The sequence below is a fragment of the Lactuca virosa genome, chromosome 5 (assembly GCF_052849685.1).
Source record: "Lactuca virosa cultivar CGN04683 chromosome 5, Lactuca_virosa_CGN04683_v6, whole genome shotgun sequence".
Lineage (NCBI taxonomy): Eukaryota > Viridiplantae > Streptophyta > Magnoliopsida > Asterales > Asteraceae > Lactuca > Lactuca virosa.
Window position 1 is genome coordinate 432,910,314 of NC_136430.1, and position 15,335 is coordinate 432,925,648.

At 38.4% G+C, this 15,335-nt stretch overlaps 1 protein-coding gene and 1 pseudogene across 2 annotated transcripts; both read left to right on the forward strand.

Moving 5' to 3' along the window:
- Positions 1–5,735: 5,735 nt before the first annotated feature.
- Positions 5,736–7,917, forward strand: LOC145113365 (pentatricopeptide (PPR) repeat-containing protein). Its single transcript, XM_079049468.1, has 2 exons — positions 5,736–6,863; positions 6,941–7,917. The coding sequence occupies exons 1-2, from the start codon at positions 6,150–6,152 to the stop codon at positions 7,712–7,714; spliced, it is 1,488 nt and encodes a 495-aa protein (XP_078905594.1). The 5' UTR covers positions 5,736–6,149; the 3' UTR covers positions 7,715–7,917.
- Positions 7,918–10,851: 2,934 nt separating this feature from the next.
- Positions 10,852–12,676, forward strand: LOC145115802 (E3 ubiquitin-protein ligase RDUF2 pseudogene; annotated as a pseudogene). Its single transcript, XR_013711712.1, has 2 exons — positions 10,852–11,982; positions 12,514–12,676. The product of XR_013711712.1 is annotated as an E3 ubiquitin-protein ligase RDUF2 pseudogene (transcript).
- The last annotated feature ends 2,659 nt before the right edge of the window (positions 12,677–15,335 follow it).

The following is a 15,335-nucleotide window of genomic DNA, read 5'->3' on the forward strand; positions in this document are numbered from 1 at the left end:
GGTACTGATAGCTCGAGGAGCCGAAGGAGCAGCAGTTCGGGGAATTGCCAGTTAGCAGCCAGAGGTTTATCTGCGGGATTTCAGCAGTGCGAGGTGAGTCTCCTCACTGTGTGCATGGGTCTACGGCCACAATGCCGACCCATTATGTTTGTTTATAGTAGGAAGACCCGGGGGTTAGCCCTAGGCATTTTTATGATATATGTTCCGGATTACGATCCGATGTCGGGCGAGGCCCGAGGTATGTTAGTATGCTAGAGGTCTTTGTGATTCTTGCATGTGTCGGTAGTATGTTTCCGGACTAGGGTCTGATACCGGAGTAAGCCCGAGGAATGTTATATGTTGCATAGTAGATTATACTTGTTGTCTTTGTGATACATGTATGTGCCTGGTAGGGAGGTGAGTGTGGGCGAGGTCCCGTATCTCATCACTAGCCGAGTGTGGATGGAGTTCCATATCTCATCATTTAGCAGAGTAGGGGTGAGGCCCGTGATAGGAAGGAAGTAAATGTGGGCGGGGGCCCGTATCTCACTATCAGCAAGAGTGTGGACGGGGTTCTACGACTCATCAGTAGCAGAACACGGGCGAGGCCCAAGTTAGGCGAGGCCTTAGAACAGGATACAGTAGAGAATGTTTGCTTTATGCGCTAGTATGTTTATGTGATTGTATATGTATAGCGGGCGGGGCCCGGAGACAGGCGAGGCCTAAGAGAAACAGATATGTATACCGAGCGAGACTCGATGCCAGGCGGGGCCTGATAATGGGCGAGGCTCGATGCCGGAGCGAGTCCGATGTCGGGCAAGTCCCGATGCAGCGGGCGGGGGCCCAATATGTGGTTATGTGTATGGTATGTGGTAGGTTGGGGAACTCACAAAGCTTCGTGCTTACGGTTTTCAGTTTTGTTTTCAGGTACTTCCGGTAGCGGAGGGAAGAGCTCGGGATGACTGCATCGCACATACCATGATGTTTAGCCTAGGATGTTTTACTCTGATTTTTGATATGGAACTCTGATAACAATGTTTTGATGAAATGTTTTGATAACTTATGCTTTTATTAATGAATTAAAACGAAACTTTTGGTCTTGATTTTTGGGATGTTACAAGTTGGTATCAGAGCCTTGGTTTGAGGGATTCGAGCACATCTCGGGTGTGTCTGAACTCAAACTAAAGATATGGTATAAAAAGTTTCTAAAGAAAATTATTTCAATAAAAGAACTTTGAAAAGCAAAAAGAATTTTGAAAAGAGAAAAGGGTGTTGTGCATGCAATCAGCCGAGCTCAAGTAAGTTCTCCCAAATTACCCATACATGTTTGTTTAGATATGATATGCTTATGAGAACAGCATGCTAGATTAGGGTTAAGGATCTAGGAGGATGCCTTATGTGCCTGTTATATATGTATGATCTTAGAGTCGCATGCTAGTACATATTCCTGATATGTGGATAGAATTGCTTGATTTATGTGTCTGGTTAGATTTTCCGTTGGTCTGAATGTTGCTTGCTTTGTGCTTGGTGGGACTTTGAGTGATGGGAGTTAACTACTAGGTGAATACGTTAAGTCACATGTGACCAGGGTTGAATAATCTCAGAGAGTTGGATTCGACCCTATTCCGCAGCTCTCGTCTAATTCTAACCGTTGTAGGGATGAGTCATTTACCCGAAGGATTATCTGAGCCTCGTTAGATGTGATGGTATCCATGTAGTGGTTAATTAGCATTATGAAGAGTCTTTCAGCAGCTGAGGACTGGGTTTGGGATTGGAGATTTCCCTAGGGTAAGCCTAGGATGGGATTAGTGCTGAGAGCAATAGTAGTAGTGGAAGGGACTTGGTGGAGTCGAGGCAATTCTTGAGGAAAGTATCGATAGATGTGGAAGGTAGTAGGGGCCCATACTACTGAAAGCAGAGGATCCGTACTCGATTCAAGAAGGGCTGAGATACAACTAGGGAACTTGTAGTGCGTGTGTGATCCCTCAGTAGTGATGAGTATTCTGATGGTTATTATGATATGTTGCAGAATGGTGACGTTACGTACTAGACCAGTGGGCAGCTCTGGTGCACGCGAGGGATCAGGCTCGGGCTCAGGAGCCAAGCAGCTCCAGGAGCAGATGAGAGAGTTTATTTCAGCAGAGATTACGCACAGTATTTTAGACCAGACTCCTTTGATCTTCGGTACGTTCAAGGAGGGCATACTAGAGATTTTGGATGAGAACCTCGGAGCTTTTCGTACTGAGATGATAGCCATGATGGGGGCGCGTACCCTGACATTCTGAGAGTTCAGAGCTTGTGGAGCTCCAGATTACCATGGAGCTCGGGACCCCATCGCTAGCAGCAGGTGGTTGGCTGATGTTGCCAACGCTTTCCGTACGAGCCGATGTCCCGAGGGGGACAAGGTCCGACTTGCCTCCTGTCTTCTGAAGGACAGAGCACGAGATTGGTGGGAGGAGGTTGGACATGCTATTGGGGATGATGCCGCGTTGGGCGCGATGACATGGAGTGATTTCTCGGCCAGGTTCAAGGCCGAGTTTGCACCAGTGATTGAGGTGCAACAGTTAGCACGAGAGTTCCAGGATTTACGGCAGAAGACTGAGACTGTGATGGAGATTACCGCCAAGTTCAGGGAGAGGGCTCTTCTTGTTTCGCAGTATGTCGCGGACGAGGAGATGAAGAAGGCCCGATATCACGAGATGTTGAGGAGTGACATCAGGCAGTTTGTGAGCAGATCCAGCTGCAAGATGTTGGAGGATATGATCGCTCGAGCCAGAGAAAGAGAGATTGACATAGAGTCAGAGAGGAAGAGGAAAACGGATGAGGTTCAGTTGTCCACGGGTTCGGGAAAGAGACCCAAGGGGTCAGATTCGAGATCGAGAGACTTTCAGAGCCGCAACCGCTGTGGCAAGTGTGGCAGGACACATGAGGGTGCGTGTAGGATTGGCAGCGGTAGTGATTCTGGTTGCTTCAAGTGCGGTCAGACTGGTCATTTTAGCAGAGATTGTACAGCTACCACCACCCAGGGATCAGAACTGATCTGCTTCCATTGCAGTCAACGGGGCCACAAGAAGGCCCAGTGTCCGAGTTTGGTTACCGCGGGACAGGTGATAACACCTATCCCTGTTACGTTGAGGATCACCGACATCCGTCAGGGACGGGCAGAGGCGCCTACGGTGAGGAGCAGGGCTTTCCAGCTGACCACAGAGGAGGCACGAGCAGCTTCCGATGTTGCAGGTGCGTATCTTTTGCTTTCCTATAAGATTTTATTTATGATTTTATTGTTATGGTACTGCATCGATATTGGTAAAAGTATTTCAGAACTTTGTGGCCTGATTATGATTGATTTATATGTCATTTGAATACCTTGGATTTTAGAATAGTAGTTAGAGGTCGTTCCCTTTTAGAGAAGGTTCTCAGGATGTAGTAACTGTAACAAGAGTGACTAGAACTCGGGATATGTGTCACTAGTTTTTCAAGGGAGGTATTGATTGGTACTGGTCAGTTAGATTACTACCAGTGGTGAGCGTCGGATTGCGAGCGGATCGATCGTTGGACGGTAAGAAGGATGGGGAATCCTTTCCAAGGTTGTGAGCTGTAAGGAGTTAGTTGAATCGAAGTGGGGGAGAACCATCCAAGTATTCAAGAGCAGAAGTAAGTGTGAGTCGGGATAAGTTCGCATCCTGTTGGGTAGGGAAGCAGCCCGATTGGCCATTTGGATTGAGTAGTGTAGGAATTGGAAGTTTGGGAAACTTCCCGACGTAGAGTTCGTGTATTCACGACAGTAGATAACTGGTTTTGACAACCAGGTCGGAAAATTTCTGGCAGGACGCGGGTTTAGCCAGGATGTAAGACTACGGGATAGTCGTAGCATCCACCAGCAGTCAGACAGTGAGAAAAGGGTTGTAAGTCTACGGGATAGCTGTAGCATTCATTAGCAGCCTAGTTAGCGGAGTGTGGGCGAGGGCCCGTATCTCCTAGTTAGCGGAGTGTGGGCGAGGCCCGTATCTCCTAGACAGCATGATAAGAGTCAGGAAAGGATAACAAGCTGAGATTCGAGGAGGAGTAGGCCTGCATAGCCCTAGAAAGGTGAGACCTGTGGGAGAGGCTACTCCGAGATATAGTTTGGGTGGGACCCGTAGGCGAGGCCTGTGTACTTATAGCAGCGCAGGTGGGACCTGGTAGAGACCGTAGGATCAAGGTAGGGGATCGAGGATCCCAAGACTTATAGAGCCAAAGTGGCAAGGTAGATAGAGCAGATTTAGACAGCCCAAGTTTCTTCGGAAGTCACTGGGAGCGACTGAGAGATTGAGCTTGGGTTCAGTAATCGGTGGGAGTCCGGTAACCCAGATGATGGCAGACCAGTTGGGACCAGGGTGGTCCCGGTTCATCCGGAAAGCGGATAAGAGACAGCAGGATCTTCGGACAGGTAGTGATAAGAAAATTCTGGAGTGGATCAGCTAGTTGACCGAGAGATGCTAAGTCACTCACAACTAGGGGTGTAAACGAGCCGAGCCGAGCCCGAGCCTAACCAAGCTCGAGCTCGGCTCGTTTAATTTTGAAGAAGCTCGAGCTCGAGCTCGAGCTCGATTCGAGCCTTAAAATGAAGCTCGAGCTCGGCTCGTGAACAATTTAGTGAGCTCGCGAGCCTAAACGAGCTTAAACGAGCCTATATATATATATATATATATATATATATATATATATATATATATATACACACACACACATACACACACACGTATATATATATATAGGCTCGTTTAGGCTCATTTAGGCTCGCGAACCGACTAACTGAAGCTCGGCTCGAGCTCGTTTAATAAACGAGCCTCATATTTTGGCTCGAGCTCGGCTCGGGCTCGTTTAATTCGATCTCGAGTCGAGCTTTTAACGAGCCGATTCCGAGTAGCTCGCGAGTAGCTCGGCTCACTTACACCCCTACTCACAACTGTATTAAATAATCTCATAGTAAAGGGTTTGACTCTGTTGCGCAGCTCTCGTATGCGTCTAACCGTTGCAAGGATGAATCTTCTACTTGAAGGATTATCTTATTTTCACGCTGAGTTGAGCGTTCAGCATCTGGACATAGTAAATGGAAGCATTCAGTGGGTAACAGCGAAGGGACCAGCACTGGGAGTGGCTGAAGATTAGTTACAGCGAAGGATCTATCCTTTTTTGCATTTCTTGCAAGTTAAAATTTTAAGTTTTTATTTCGGAAATGGTATTCGACGACTTTACCAAAAAAACTTAATGTTTTTTTTCACAATGGCATATAAGAAATTTATTTAAAAAAAATAAAATAAAAAACGAGGTGATTTCTCATGCATTTCTTAACTCCATATCTTTCTCATTTAATGATTTCTCACTATTTTTTCGAAAATAATAAATAAAATTAGAATAGTTTATCTTTTTTTTTTTAATAAATAAAATTAAAATAGTTTATCTTTCTTTTTTTTCTCGCTATTTGTTGCCCGGTTGGCTTCAATCGATATGTATTGAACTTGTCTAACGTATTTTACCTATGTAAATACTAATTCATTCCTTGATCAATTTGAAACTAAGACCTCACTTATCTCGTATATCTGTCTTCAACAGGTATTAATTTTGAAACGTAATTAAAATTAACAGTATCTTCATACACACATGACACAACACAAATAATTTAAAAATTCCATGTGTTACTCATTTTGATCTTCGGTTGCTACAAAAATGTTGAAATATGCGGGGCGTCGTCATTTTCGAAAATTGCCATCTTTTACCACCTTACCTACAACAATCTCTGATACCATCCATGGAATTTACCTCAATTAAACCACAAAAGACAAAATCCACCATGCCTTTTCGTTACCTTGGAACTCCATTTTTCTTTCTACAAGTTGCGAGCTATGAGCCTATGACTCCCTTAACCACATAAATTTTCCTTAAAAATCCGAATTTTCAATCAATCATCCTTTGATTGCCTTACCCTCTTCCCCTTCTTGCTTATCCTCAATCTTTGAGGGGATTCCACCGTCACTTAACAGTCACGTTGCTTGCCGCCATTTCCGCCACCGACGAAGTCATCAATTTCATGGTTGACCCTCGGCTTGCCCTCCAATTCGTTACTAGGTCGAATTACACGAAAAGGGTTTGAAGTTTTTGTCTCCGAGCTAAGTTCTTTCTAGTTTTAAATGGCTTCTATTTCCGGACTTGCTTCTTTTATGAATTGTATTTCTGTTAATAGAAACCCTAATCGTTTAATTTCCCAAGTTTATGGAAGCTTTACTGTTAATTCCTGCAATAGGGTTTCGATTACAAACAGAAACCCTATCCATATTGGGATATTACGTGAAAATAGGTTTTATAAAGCGGTGGAGTTGGATACGTTTGTAACTAGTGACGACGAAGACGAAATGAGTGAAGGTTTCTTCGAAGCAATTGAGGAATTGGAGAGGATGACCAGAGAGCCATCTGATGTTCTTGAAGAAATGAATTCCAGATTATCCGCTAGAGAACTACAACTCGTTTTGGTCTACTTTTCTCAAGAAGGAAGAGACTCATGGTGTGCTTTGGAAGTGTTTGAATGGCTAAAGAAAGAGAATAAGGTCGATGAGGAGACAATGGAGCTCATGGTTTCTTTGATGTGTGGTTGGGTTAAGAAACTGATAGAGGGGAAACATGAAGCTGAAGATGTGATTGCTCTTCTTGTGGATATGGAGTGCGTTGGGTTAAAACCTAATTTTAGTATGATTGAGAAGGTTATATCATTGTATTGGGACATGGGTGAGAAAGATAAAGGGATTTTGTTTGTGAAACAGGTTTTAAGGAGAGGGGTTGGTTATGAAAATGATGATAATCAAGGGCGTAAAGGAGGTCCTACAGGATATCTTGCTTGGAAGATGATGGTAAGTTTCAATTTTTATATATTTTTCATCTTTTGATACATTTGGATCCCTAATTTTGGTTTAATATGTTATATCAGGAGGATGGAAATTACACTGATGCAATTAAGCTAGTAATCAACATTAAAGAATCCGGTTTAAAACCAGAAGTCTATAGCTATCTAATTGCAATGACAGCTGTTGTCAAAGAGCTAAACGAATTTGGAAAAGCTTTACGCAAGTTAAAAGCCTTCACGAAATCCGGTTTATCTTCTGATTTGGACACACACGACACACAACTCATACAAAATTACCAAACTACCCTTTTGGAAGACGGGGTCCGCTTATCCAATTGGGTAATCGAAGAGGGCGGGCTGTCATTTCACGGGGTTGTATACGAACGTCTTTTAGCCATGTACATATGTGCGGGTCGTGGGGTCGAGGCAGAAGGGCAATTATGGAAAATGAAATTAGTTGGAAAAGAAGCCGATGGGAATCTTTATGACATTGTGTTGGCTATATGTGCTTCTCAGAAGGAAATAAATGCAATTTCAAGATTGCTTACAAGAATGGAGGTGACTAGTTTGTTAAACAAAAAGAAAACTTTAACATGGTTATTAAGGGGTTATATTAAAGGCTCTCATTATGTGGATGCTGCTGAAGTGGTAAATAAGATGCTTAATTTGGGGGTGTACCCTGAGTTTCTTGATAGGGCTGCTGTTTTGCAAGGATTGAGAAAAAGAATTAATCAAAAGGGTATTTTGGAAAGTTATTTTAAGCTTTGCAAGAGGTTATCGGATGCAGGTTTGACTGGACCTTGTCTTATATATATGTATATAAAAAAATACAACCTTTGGGTGATCAAAATGCTTTAAATTAGTTAAACTAGAAATCATCATCATCATCATCATCATCATCATGTATATGTGTAATGTGTATAGAGTTAATAATTCGAGTGAGGTCTAGTAAAGATGTTGATATTGCATGTTTTATGGGTATCTTGTAATTTTGATTTTCAAGACTCGAAATATGTATTTGTGGCATCTTTAGATCATTGATTGCAAAAGGGTTATATAAAGGTGGATGACATAAGAGTTATGTGCCCAAAAAGAGCCCAATCCATTTTGACCATTATGATCTTGAAATGCTTCTTTATTTGGTTACTTTTTATTGGGTAACTTTCAAGAATTCTTTATTCAAGTTCTTACATTTTGGATCAAGAATCTTAAAATGCTTTTGAAATATTTTGGGTGAGTTTTAAAATACCCACAAGATCCTTTTTTTTTTTTTTTTTTGTCAAATTCAAGTGTATCTTTGTTAAAGTTCTTACCTTTTGGATCAAGAATCTTGAAGTGTATCAACTTGGAATATATCATTTGTTACTTTTTATGGGTAAGAAGTTAATATACATATACACTATTGAGAAGTTGAGAGTCAACTCGTTATGGTCAATGCCATTTTATCATTCCCCAACCTAACCCTCGACAGTCATATCCTATTTTGAAGGGCAAAATGGTCATTTAATATGGGACATTTGAGCTGGAAATATGGATGCTTAATTGCAATTTGGCATTTTTTTTCATGTATGCAAAGATTTGCAGACAGGTTTTGCATGTGGTGGATTATTCTTGCCTTCTTGGTGGTTTTGGTGTATACGTGGCTTGTTTTTGTGTTTGGTTGTCTTTTGACGAAATAATGCAAAGTTTTGCTAGTTGACAAAAAGTGCCTGATAAGAGCTAGTAGGCAAATCTTATCATCTTAAGCACAATATATTTGTTGAAAATAAATAATAATAATAATTACACAAATGCCCTCGAAGACAAAATTCTAAAGAAATATAAAATCAACGTCAACATAATACTTTTGACATTTAAAAATGGACATGAAAAGAAAGAAATTCATATGTTAATGGTATTTTTGATCTTTGGATCATGTCTAGTGTTTGTTTTTGTATATCAAACGAATCCCATGCAATGAAAGGGTGTAAAGGTTGATCTGAAATTTTTAAAAAGTGGAATAAGTAAATATATAATGTTAAGTATACCTAATCATCAATTATTTTTGGCATGTTTCTAAACATTATTGTTCAGTAATTCGCTTGTATTGAATGGTTGGGTTTTTTTTTAATTAATTTTATTATAGCGTATTATGTAATGTACTTATTGTATTATTGCGTACATTTTCATGGATAGAATCTTGGTTATGGAAAGGAGTTGTATCTCGTCTTATTCTATTAGTAGTCATCTCATATGTATTTATACGAATGATACTTTACCATGTTAGTAAATTAGCAAATTAATGTTTTTATCTATCACGCTTTTTTTTTTCTTTTTGTACTTATAATAACTATCAATTTATAATTTTATATGTATATTTTACTAATGTAGGTAGCTTGCAACCTGAAGTGAAAGCCATAAAATGATGATCTGACACATGTTTCATCATCCACGTTATGTACCATGTGTACAAATCCAATGGTGTTGGACTTTTTTTAAATTCATATTAGTACAAGATATTCTAACAAAAAGAAAGAAATTGATATCCAACCAAGCTAATCATCGGCAAATAAGTAACATTGTGCAATATATTTACAGAAATCAACTATTCGACTACGACGAGGACTAATTATTTGTATGTTTTTTATTTTAGGTTATGTGTTTTAAATTAGGAGTGATGTAATTTTTTTTATTTTTTATTATGTAATATTAAATTTTTGTTTAATAATAATGAAAACTTCAAGTTCTAAATAACATTAGACATGACCTAGCGGCAATGTCAAGCCTCAAGCATTTATGAGCCGTGGCGAATCATGTTGTTTGTAAAGCGCCACTTAAGTCGGCAATTTTGTATAAATTTAAATTATATATATATATATATATATATATATATATATATATATATATATATATATATATATATATATATATATACACACTATAATTCATTTTTATATACATATATAACTTAAGATAGCATTTTGTTAAAGCGTGATGGCAGGTACAAACCTTGTAACCATATCGCATTATGGCAAAGTCATGACAAGTTTTTTAGAACATTGAAAAACTTTAATTATTATTAATCTTATATTTATTTTTGTTTTAGAACTAGAAAATACTGTGAATACTCTTACACGTAAACAAAGAACAGAACATGTAATCTTGCAATCACTCAAACATATTTTTCAATCGTGATTTAAATTATCAAAAAAAAAAAAAAGCTCTTGCATAATTAATTATAATAATTAAATTATTCATAAAAATAAAAGTTATATTTTTTAGATTAAATTATAGAATGGTATATGTGGTTTGGTTAGATTCTCATTTTTAGTCAAACTTTTGAAAAATATATTCTTGTGATTTCAAAATTTTATACATCTAATACTTGTGGCTAGCATCGTCAATTAAATTATAAAAACAAACGTTCCTTTCTCAACCTAAAAACCCAGTTGTGCCTAAACACCTCTCCTTCGCCTCACCTTACCGTTTGAGGCCCATGCAAGCACCTCCCTCATTTCACTATTTGTATATTTGGTGCTGCACAATAGTTTTGTGTGACAGTGTGGTGTTTGGTGGGCATGGGTGCCTCTTTGTATTGTAACAAAATATAAAAATAGAAAAAAGTAAAAGTAAAAGTAAATTTGTCAATTTACACTAATTTGATAGTTGATCATGGTCGGTGTTAGCTAAAATGGACTACCAATGTAATTTTTTGAAACTATAGGGACACAACCTATAAGCTTTTTAAAAATTGGACAAAAAATGCAATTTTAAACAAACCACAAGAACCATTACTCTTTTTTAAATGATTTAGAAATATAACTTTACTCGATCTAATTATAAAATATTTTAAGCGATTTAATCCAAATTTTGTAGGAAATATATAGGGAAAATGATACGTTACCCAATAATATTTTTGAATTTGTTGAATGAGTCCTTTAACTATTTGCATGTTTTATGTGGGAATAAAGTAGAAGTTGACATATTTATTTAGTCTCTTTAACCGGAAACAACATGTCTATCATGACACACAATCAGTCTGAGAATATGTGGTTGCCCAATCAGCATGATGTGGCTAACACGTGATTGTCCACTTGGACCTAAGGTTTATTAAGAGGGTAATAAGGGTATTTGACATAAATTTTGATTAAATTTTGTATGTGTGAACATGTCCAGGGAGTCATCGTATTGGTGTTACAGATGCACACAAATCGTCGGAGTAGTTGTTGTGGTTAAAGACATCGTTGTGTGTCCTTACTGCGAGGGAGAATCTAATGAAGTGGTGGATTTTCACACGCCTTCACCGCCGGAATCTCGATGGCGTTTTCCTAAGTCATGATGTACATGCTTGGAAGTAATGATCGGTCAGATCTCAGGTTCCGACATGAAGTAATGATCGGCCATTTAATCTGGTAATTATTCTTTGTGGTGCCGATGGAGGCGGTATTAAGAATTCAGAAAGTTAAGAGAGAGATTTTGAGTTGTATTATGATGATGGAGCAGGTTTACAACCTTTGCCGCCGACGATGTCAGAGTTTCCGATGAGGTCAGGGTTTGATCGGTTGCTCGATCAGTTATCGCAGATTGAGATAAACGGATTAGGTAGGGCAATACATCCACCGGTATTGAAAGCGATTGTTGAATCGATGCCGACGATCGAGATCTCAGATTCACAAGTTACCAGCGAATTGCATTGTGTTGTCTGCAAATAAGTGTTCATTCTCGGAGTTAAAGCTCGTGAGATGCCATGTAACCACATTTACCATCCTGATTGCATTCTCTCATGCCTAACTCTTCGCAACTCCTGTCCGGTTTGCCTCCACTAACTCCCAACAAGTTCAACTAATTTTCCAAATCTATAAGGCCCATACCAAACAGTAGAAGAATCAGCGACAGTTGGATTACCAATATGGAGATTACCTGGCGGTGGATTTGTCGTTGGAAGGTTCGCGACGGTGGCGCGAGAGAGAGCTTCCATTTGTCTACATGAAAATGGACAACAGATTCAATAACTATCCAGGTACGCCGAGGAGGATCATGTGGGAATCGAGAAGGAACAAGACTAGAAGAGAAGGTGGATTCGGCTCTGAGAATGAGAAGTAGGTGAAATAGAACTTGGATTTTGGATAAACAGGGTTGTCCAGATGGTAAGCCTATGTACTCTATACAACTCAAGACATGTTCATACATAAAAAAAAAAAAGTATACATGGACGCCTAGCCAGCGCCATAGATGATGTGGCAAAGAAGTCATCGACTTACCCATTTATTTATTCAAAGTGATCAATTAGACCCGATAAAAACAACTTTATTCTCTCATAAAGCCTGCAAATAAATTAAGAAATTGATTCGGCAAATTCGAAATACATTATGGGGCTAATGTGTCGTTTTCCCAAATGTATAATACTAATCAACATGTTAGGTTGTTTTCTGGAAACTTTAATCATACATAATATATCAAAAAAGAACAAGAACCAATATCAGCTCAACAAGTAAAATGATATTGTAAAAAATATTTTTTAAAACTATTTAGTAAAAAGTAAATAGTTTGATTTATCTATAAAATGATAAATATCATATGAATTATGATAGCACTGGTTATAGATAAGTTATAATATGTGTAGGGATTTCTACTTTACACGGCCTAAAGATGTTATTCTTTGGTGTCTGTTTCAACAGGTGGAACATGTTATTCTTTGGTGTCTGTTTCAACAGGTGGAACATATTTTATGTTCATGAGTTGTACTCGTAGTCATGTAACAAACTTTGACAATACAAAAAGTGTCTGTTTCAACAGGTGGAACATATTTTATGATCTGATTCATACATAATAATTTTTTTATCATACACAACGATTTATGTTTAAATAGAATTACACTATATACAAACAGAAAAATATCATTATTTTATATAACAAAAACATGTTATATACGACTTCTACACAAAAAAAAGCATCTTAAATTTAACAACAAAAGTAACGGTTCATATTAACAATGTGAAAAAACAGGCGGCAAATATTTCTTTAAAATTTAAAAGTTAAATAACTTTGTATTGCCAAAGGGTTTCTAAAACAATGGTATCAGATGGTGTCTTTCTACGTTCTTTTGAGGTTGAAGGTTAAGTCCGGCCTGAGACATAAATGAATTAAATAAGTAATTATCGTAAAAAAATGCATCGAAATGAATACAACCGGCTTGGTCCTGCATGGAAATAAAAGGGAGAAATAAATACCAACAGAAGTTCAAACTTCAAACATTTGTGTTATTATTGTGTTGACAAAAGCCACCTCTTTTGTTCTTTCTTTTGTATTCTACTAGCAACACTTACTAAATCTAGAAAGCGAAAGGCATATTATAAAATATCATGTTACTTTTTATGGTTTTAACTATTTAATCTGTTAAAATATTAATAATTATATATTGATGTTTTTATAATTGTGTGAATCACCTAATCTTTGATAAATATATTTATATCTCCTAATTTTCAAACAAATACGGGTTCATTTATCTAAAGTTAAATACTTAATTTAAAGTCGTGAACAAAAATTGGTGATATTTTATGTTTAAAAAGGTATCTTGATATATTTACAATTCAATGTTGAATTCAAAGCAGACGGTCATTTTTCAGAACAACTGCGGTAGAGTTGAGCATGATGCGGTTCGGTGCGGTTTTTGGTCAAAATCGAACCGAAAATCACAACTTCGGTTTTTTGAAGTTTAGAAACTGCAACGTTCGGTTTTTATGCAGTTCGGTTTTTTGCAGATACTATCATCACTAGTACTCTTCATATTTAAATGTTAAAAAATGTCATAACCATTATTTGTTCTTGTAAATATCACGGAATGTATGCTTAAAAATATACAACCATCCTCTGATAAGATGGATATTTATATTTATAGAAATTTTAACTGTCACGAGTTCTTCGTTTTTACAAATATCAACATTTAATATATATATATATATATATATATATATATATATATATATATATATATATATATATATATATATATATATATATATATATTTGTGTGTGTGTGTGCGTGCGCGCGCCGTGCGGTTCGGTTTTTTGCTGTTTTTGCAATACTAGAAACCGCACTGCACCAAACATTTTCGGTTTTTGCAAAACTAAAAACCGCACCGTCAGTTTTTATTTTCGGTTTTGGTTTTTCGGTTTTGGTTTTTTCGGTTTGCGGTTCGGTTTTTGCTCACCCCTAATTATTGCGGATATGTTATTGTATTTTAGTATTAGATATTGTTTTTAAGATGATATATTTTAAGGTTACTGCTACAAAAGGCATTGTAGCATCCCAAGATTTGCCACTTATAGTCCATGGGGATAGAAGGGTGAAGCCATGAAAGTCTAAGGGCTAAATTGCAATTATTGGGATCAGGAGGAGTATGTTGCGCGTACATAAGGGTACGCTGAGCGTACTAGGCGCGGCCTAGTACGCTGAGCGTACACTTGTGTACGCAGGGCGTACTCATGGCAAAAGGAAACCCTAATATTTAGGGTTTGGGGACTATATAAGCAACATATTGAGCACAAGACCCTCCCTTACCCCAGCCTCCACTGCTTAGAGTCGTTTTCCCCAAACCCTAGTCATTTCCATGAGCGTTTTAGCTTTTTGAGTGTTTCTTGAGTGTTTTAGGAAGAAGGTGTTGCATCAAGGAGTTGGAAAAGAATACCAAGTTTGTAGATCTGAAGTTGGTTTGTGCCCTAGAAGCTCCAGAAGGTAAAAAGCTTGGAACTTTATACTTGTATGAGATAGATCTAGTCATTTTAGCTTTATGGAAGCATTCTTGTCCCAAAAGTCCCAAAATGGTGCATGTTATGATTTGGACGAAATGAGTTGTCCTTTCAGACCTTAGAAGAGGCCCTAAATGATAAAAATGGTGTCCCGATAGTTAGATTTGTTTCATGCATGAAGTAGGAAGGTCTTAATGGATTAAGACCATGTGTTAAGAACTTTCTGGACGTCCAAAGTGATAAAGTTCGAGACTTTATAGTCTTATGGCACATTTGGTCGATGGATCTGGAGTTTGGGCTTAAGTGTTTAAGCCATTAAGCACTTATTTGGGTATGGATTGGTTGAGCCCCAATCGACCTTATGTCTTATGCCGGTTTCCATAAAGAGCTTTGATGTCATCATTGGTATGGATTAGTTGAGCCCCAATCGTGTCGATATCCTTTGTTATGAAAAAGTCATCTGTCTCAATCTGCCCTCGGGCGAAACTCTCACTATTTACGGTGATAAACTCAACTCAAACCTTCGCATCATTTCGTGCATCAAAGCCCAGAAGTATCTGCGAAAGGAGTGTCATGCATTCCTATCCCACGTTGTAGACGAAAAGCAAAAAGTTAAAGACCTCGAGAGCATCCCCAAAGTCTGCAACTTTCCTGATGTCTTCCCCGAAGATCTTCCAGGAATCTCTCCCGAGCGCCAAGTCGAGTTCCGTATCGACTTAATCCCCGGAGCTACTCCTGTAGCTAAATCCCC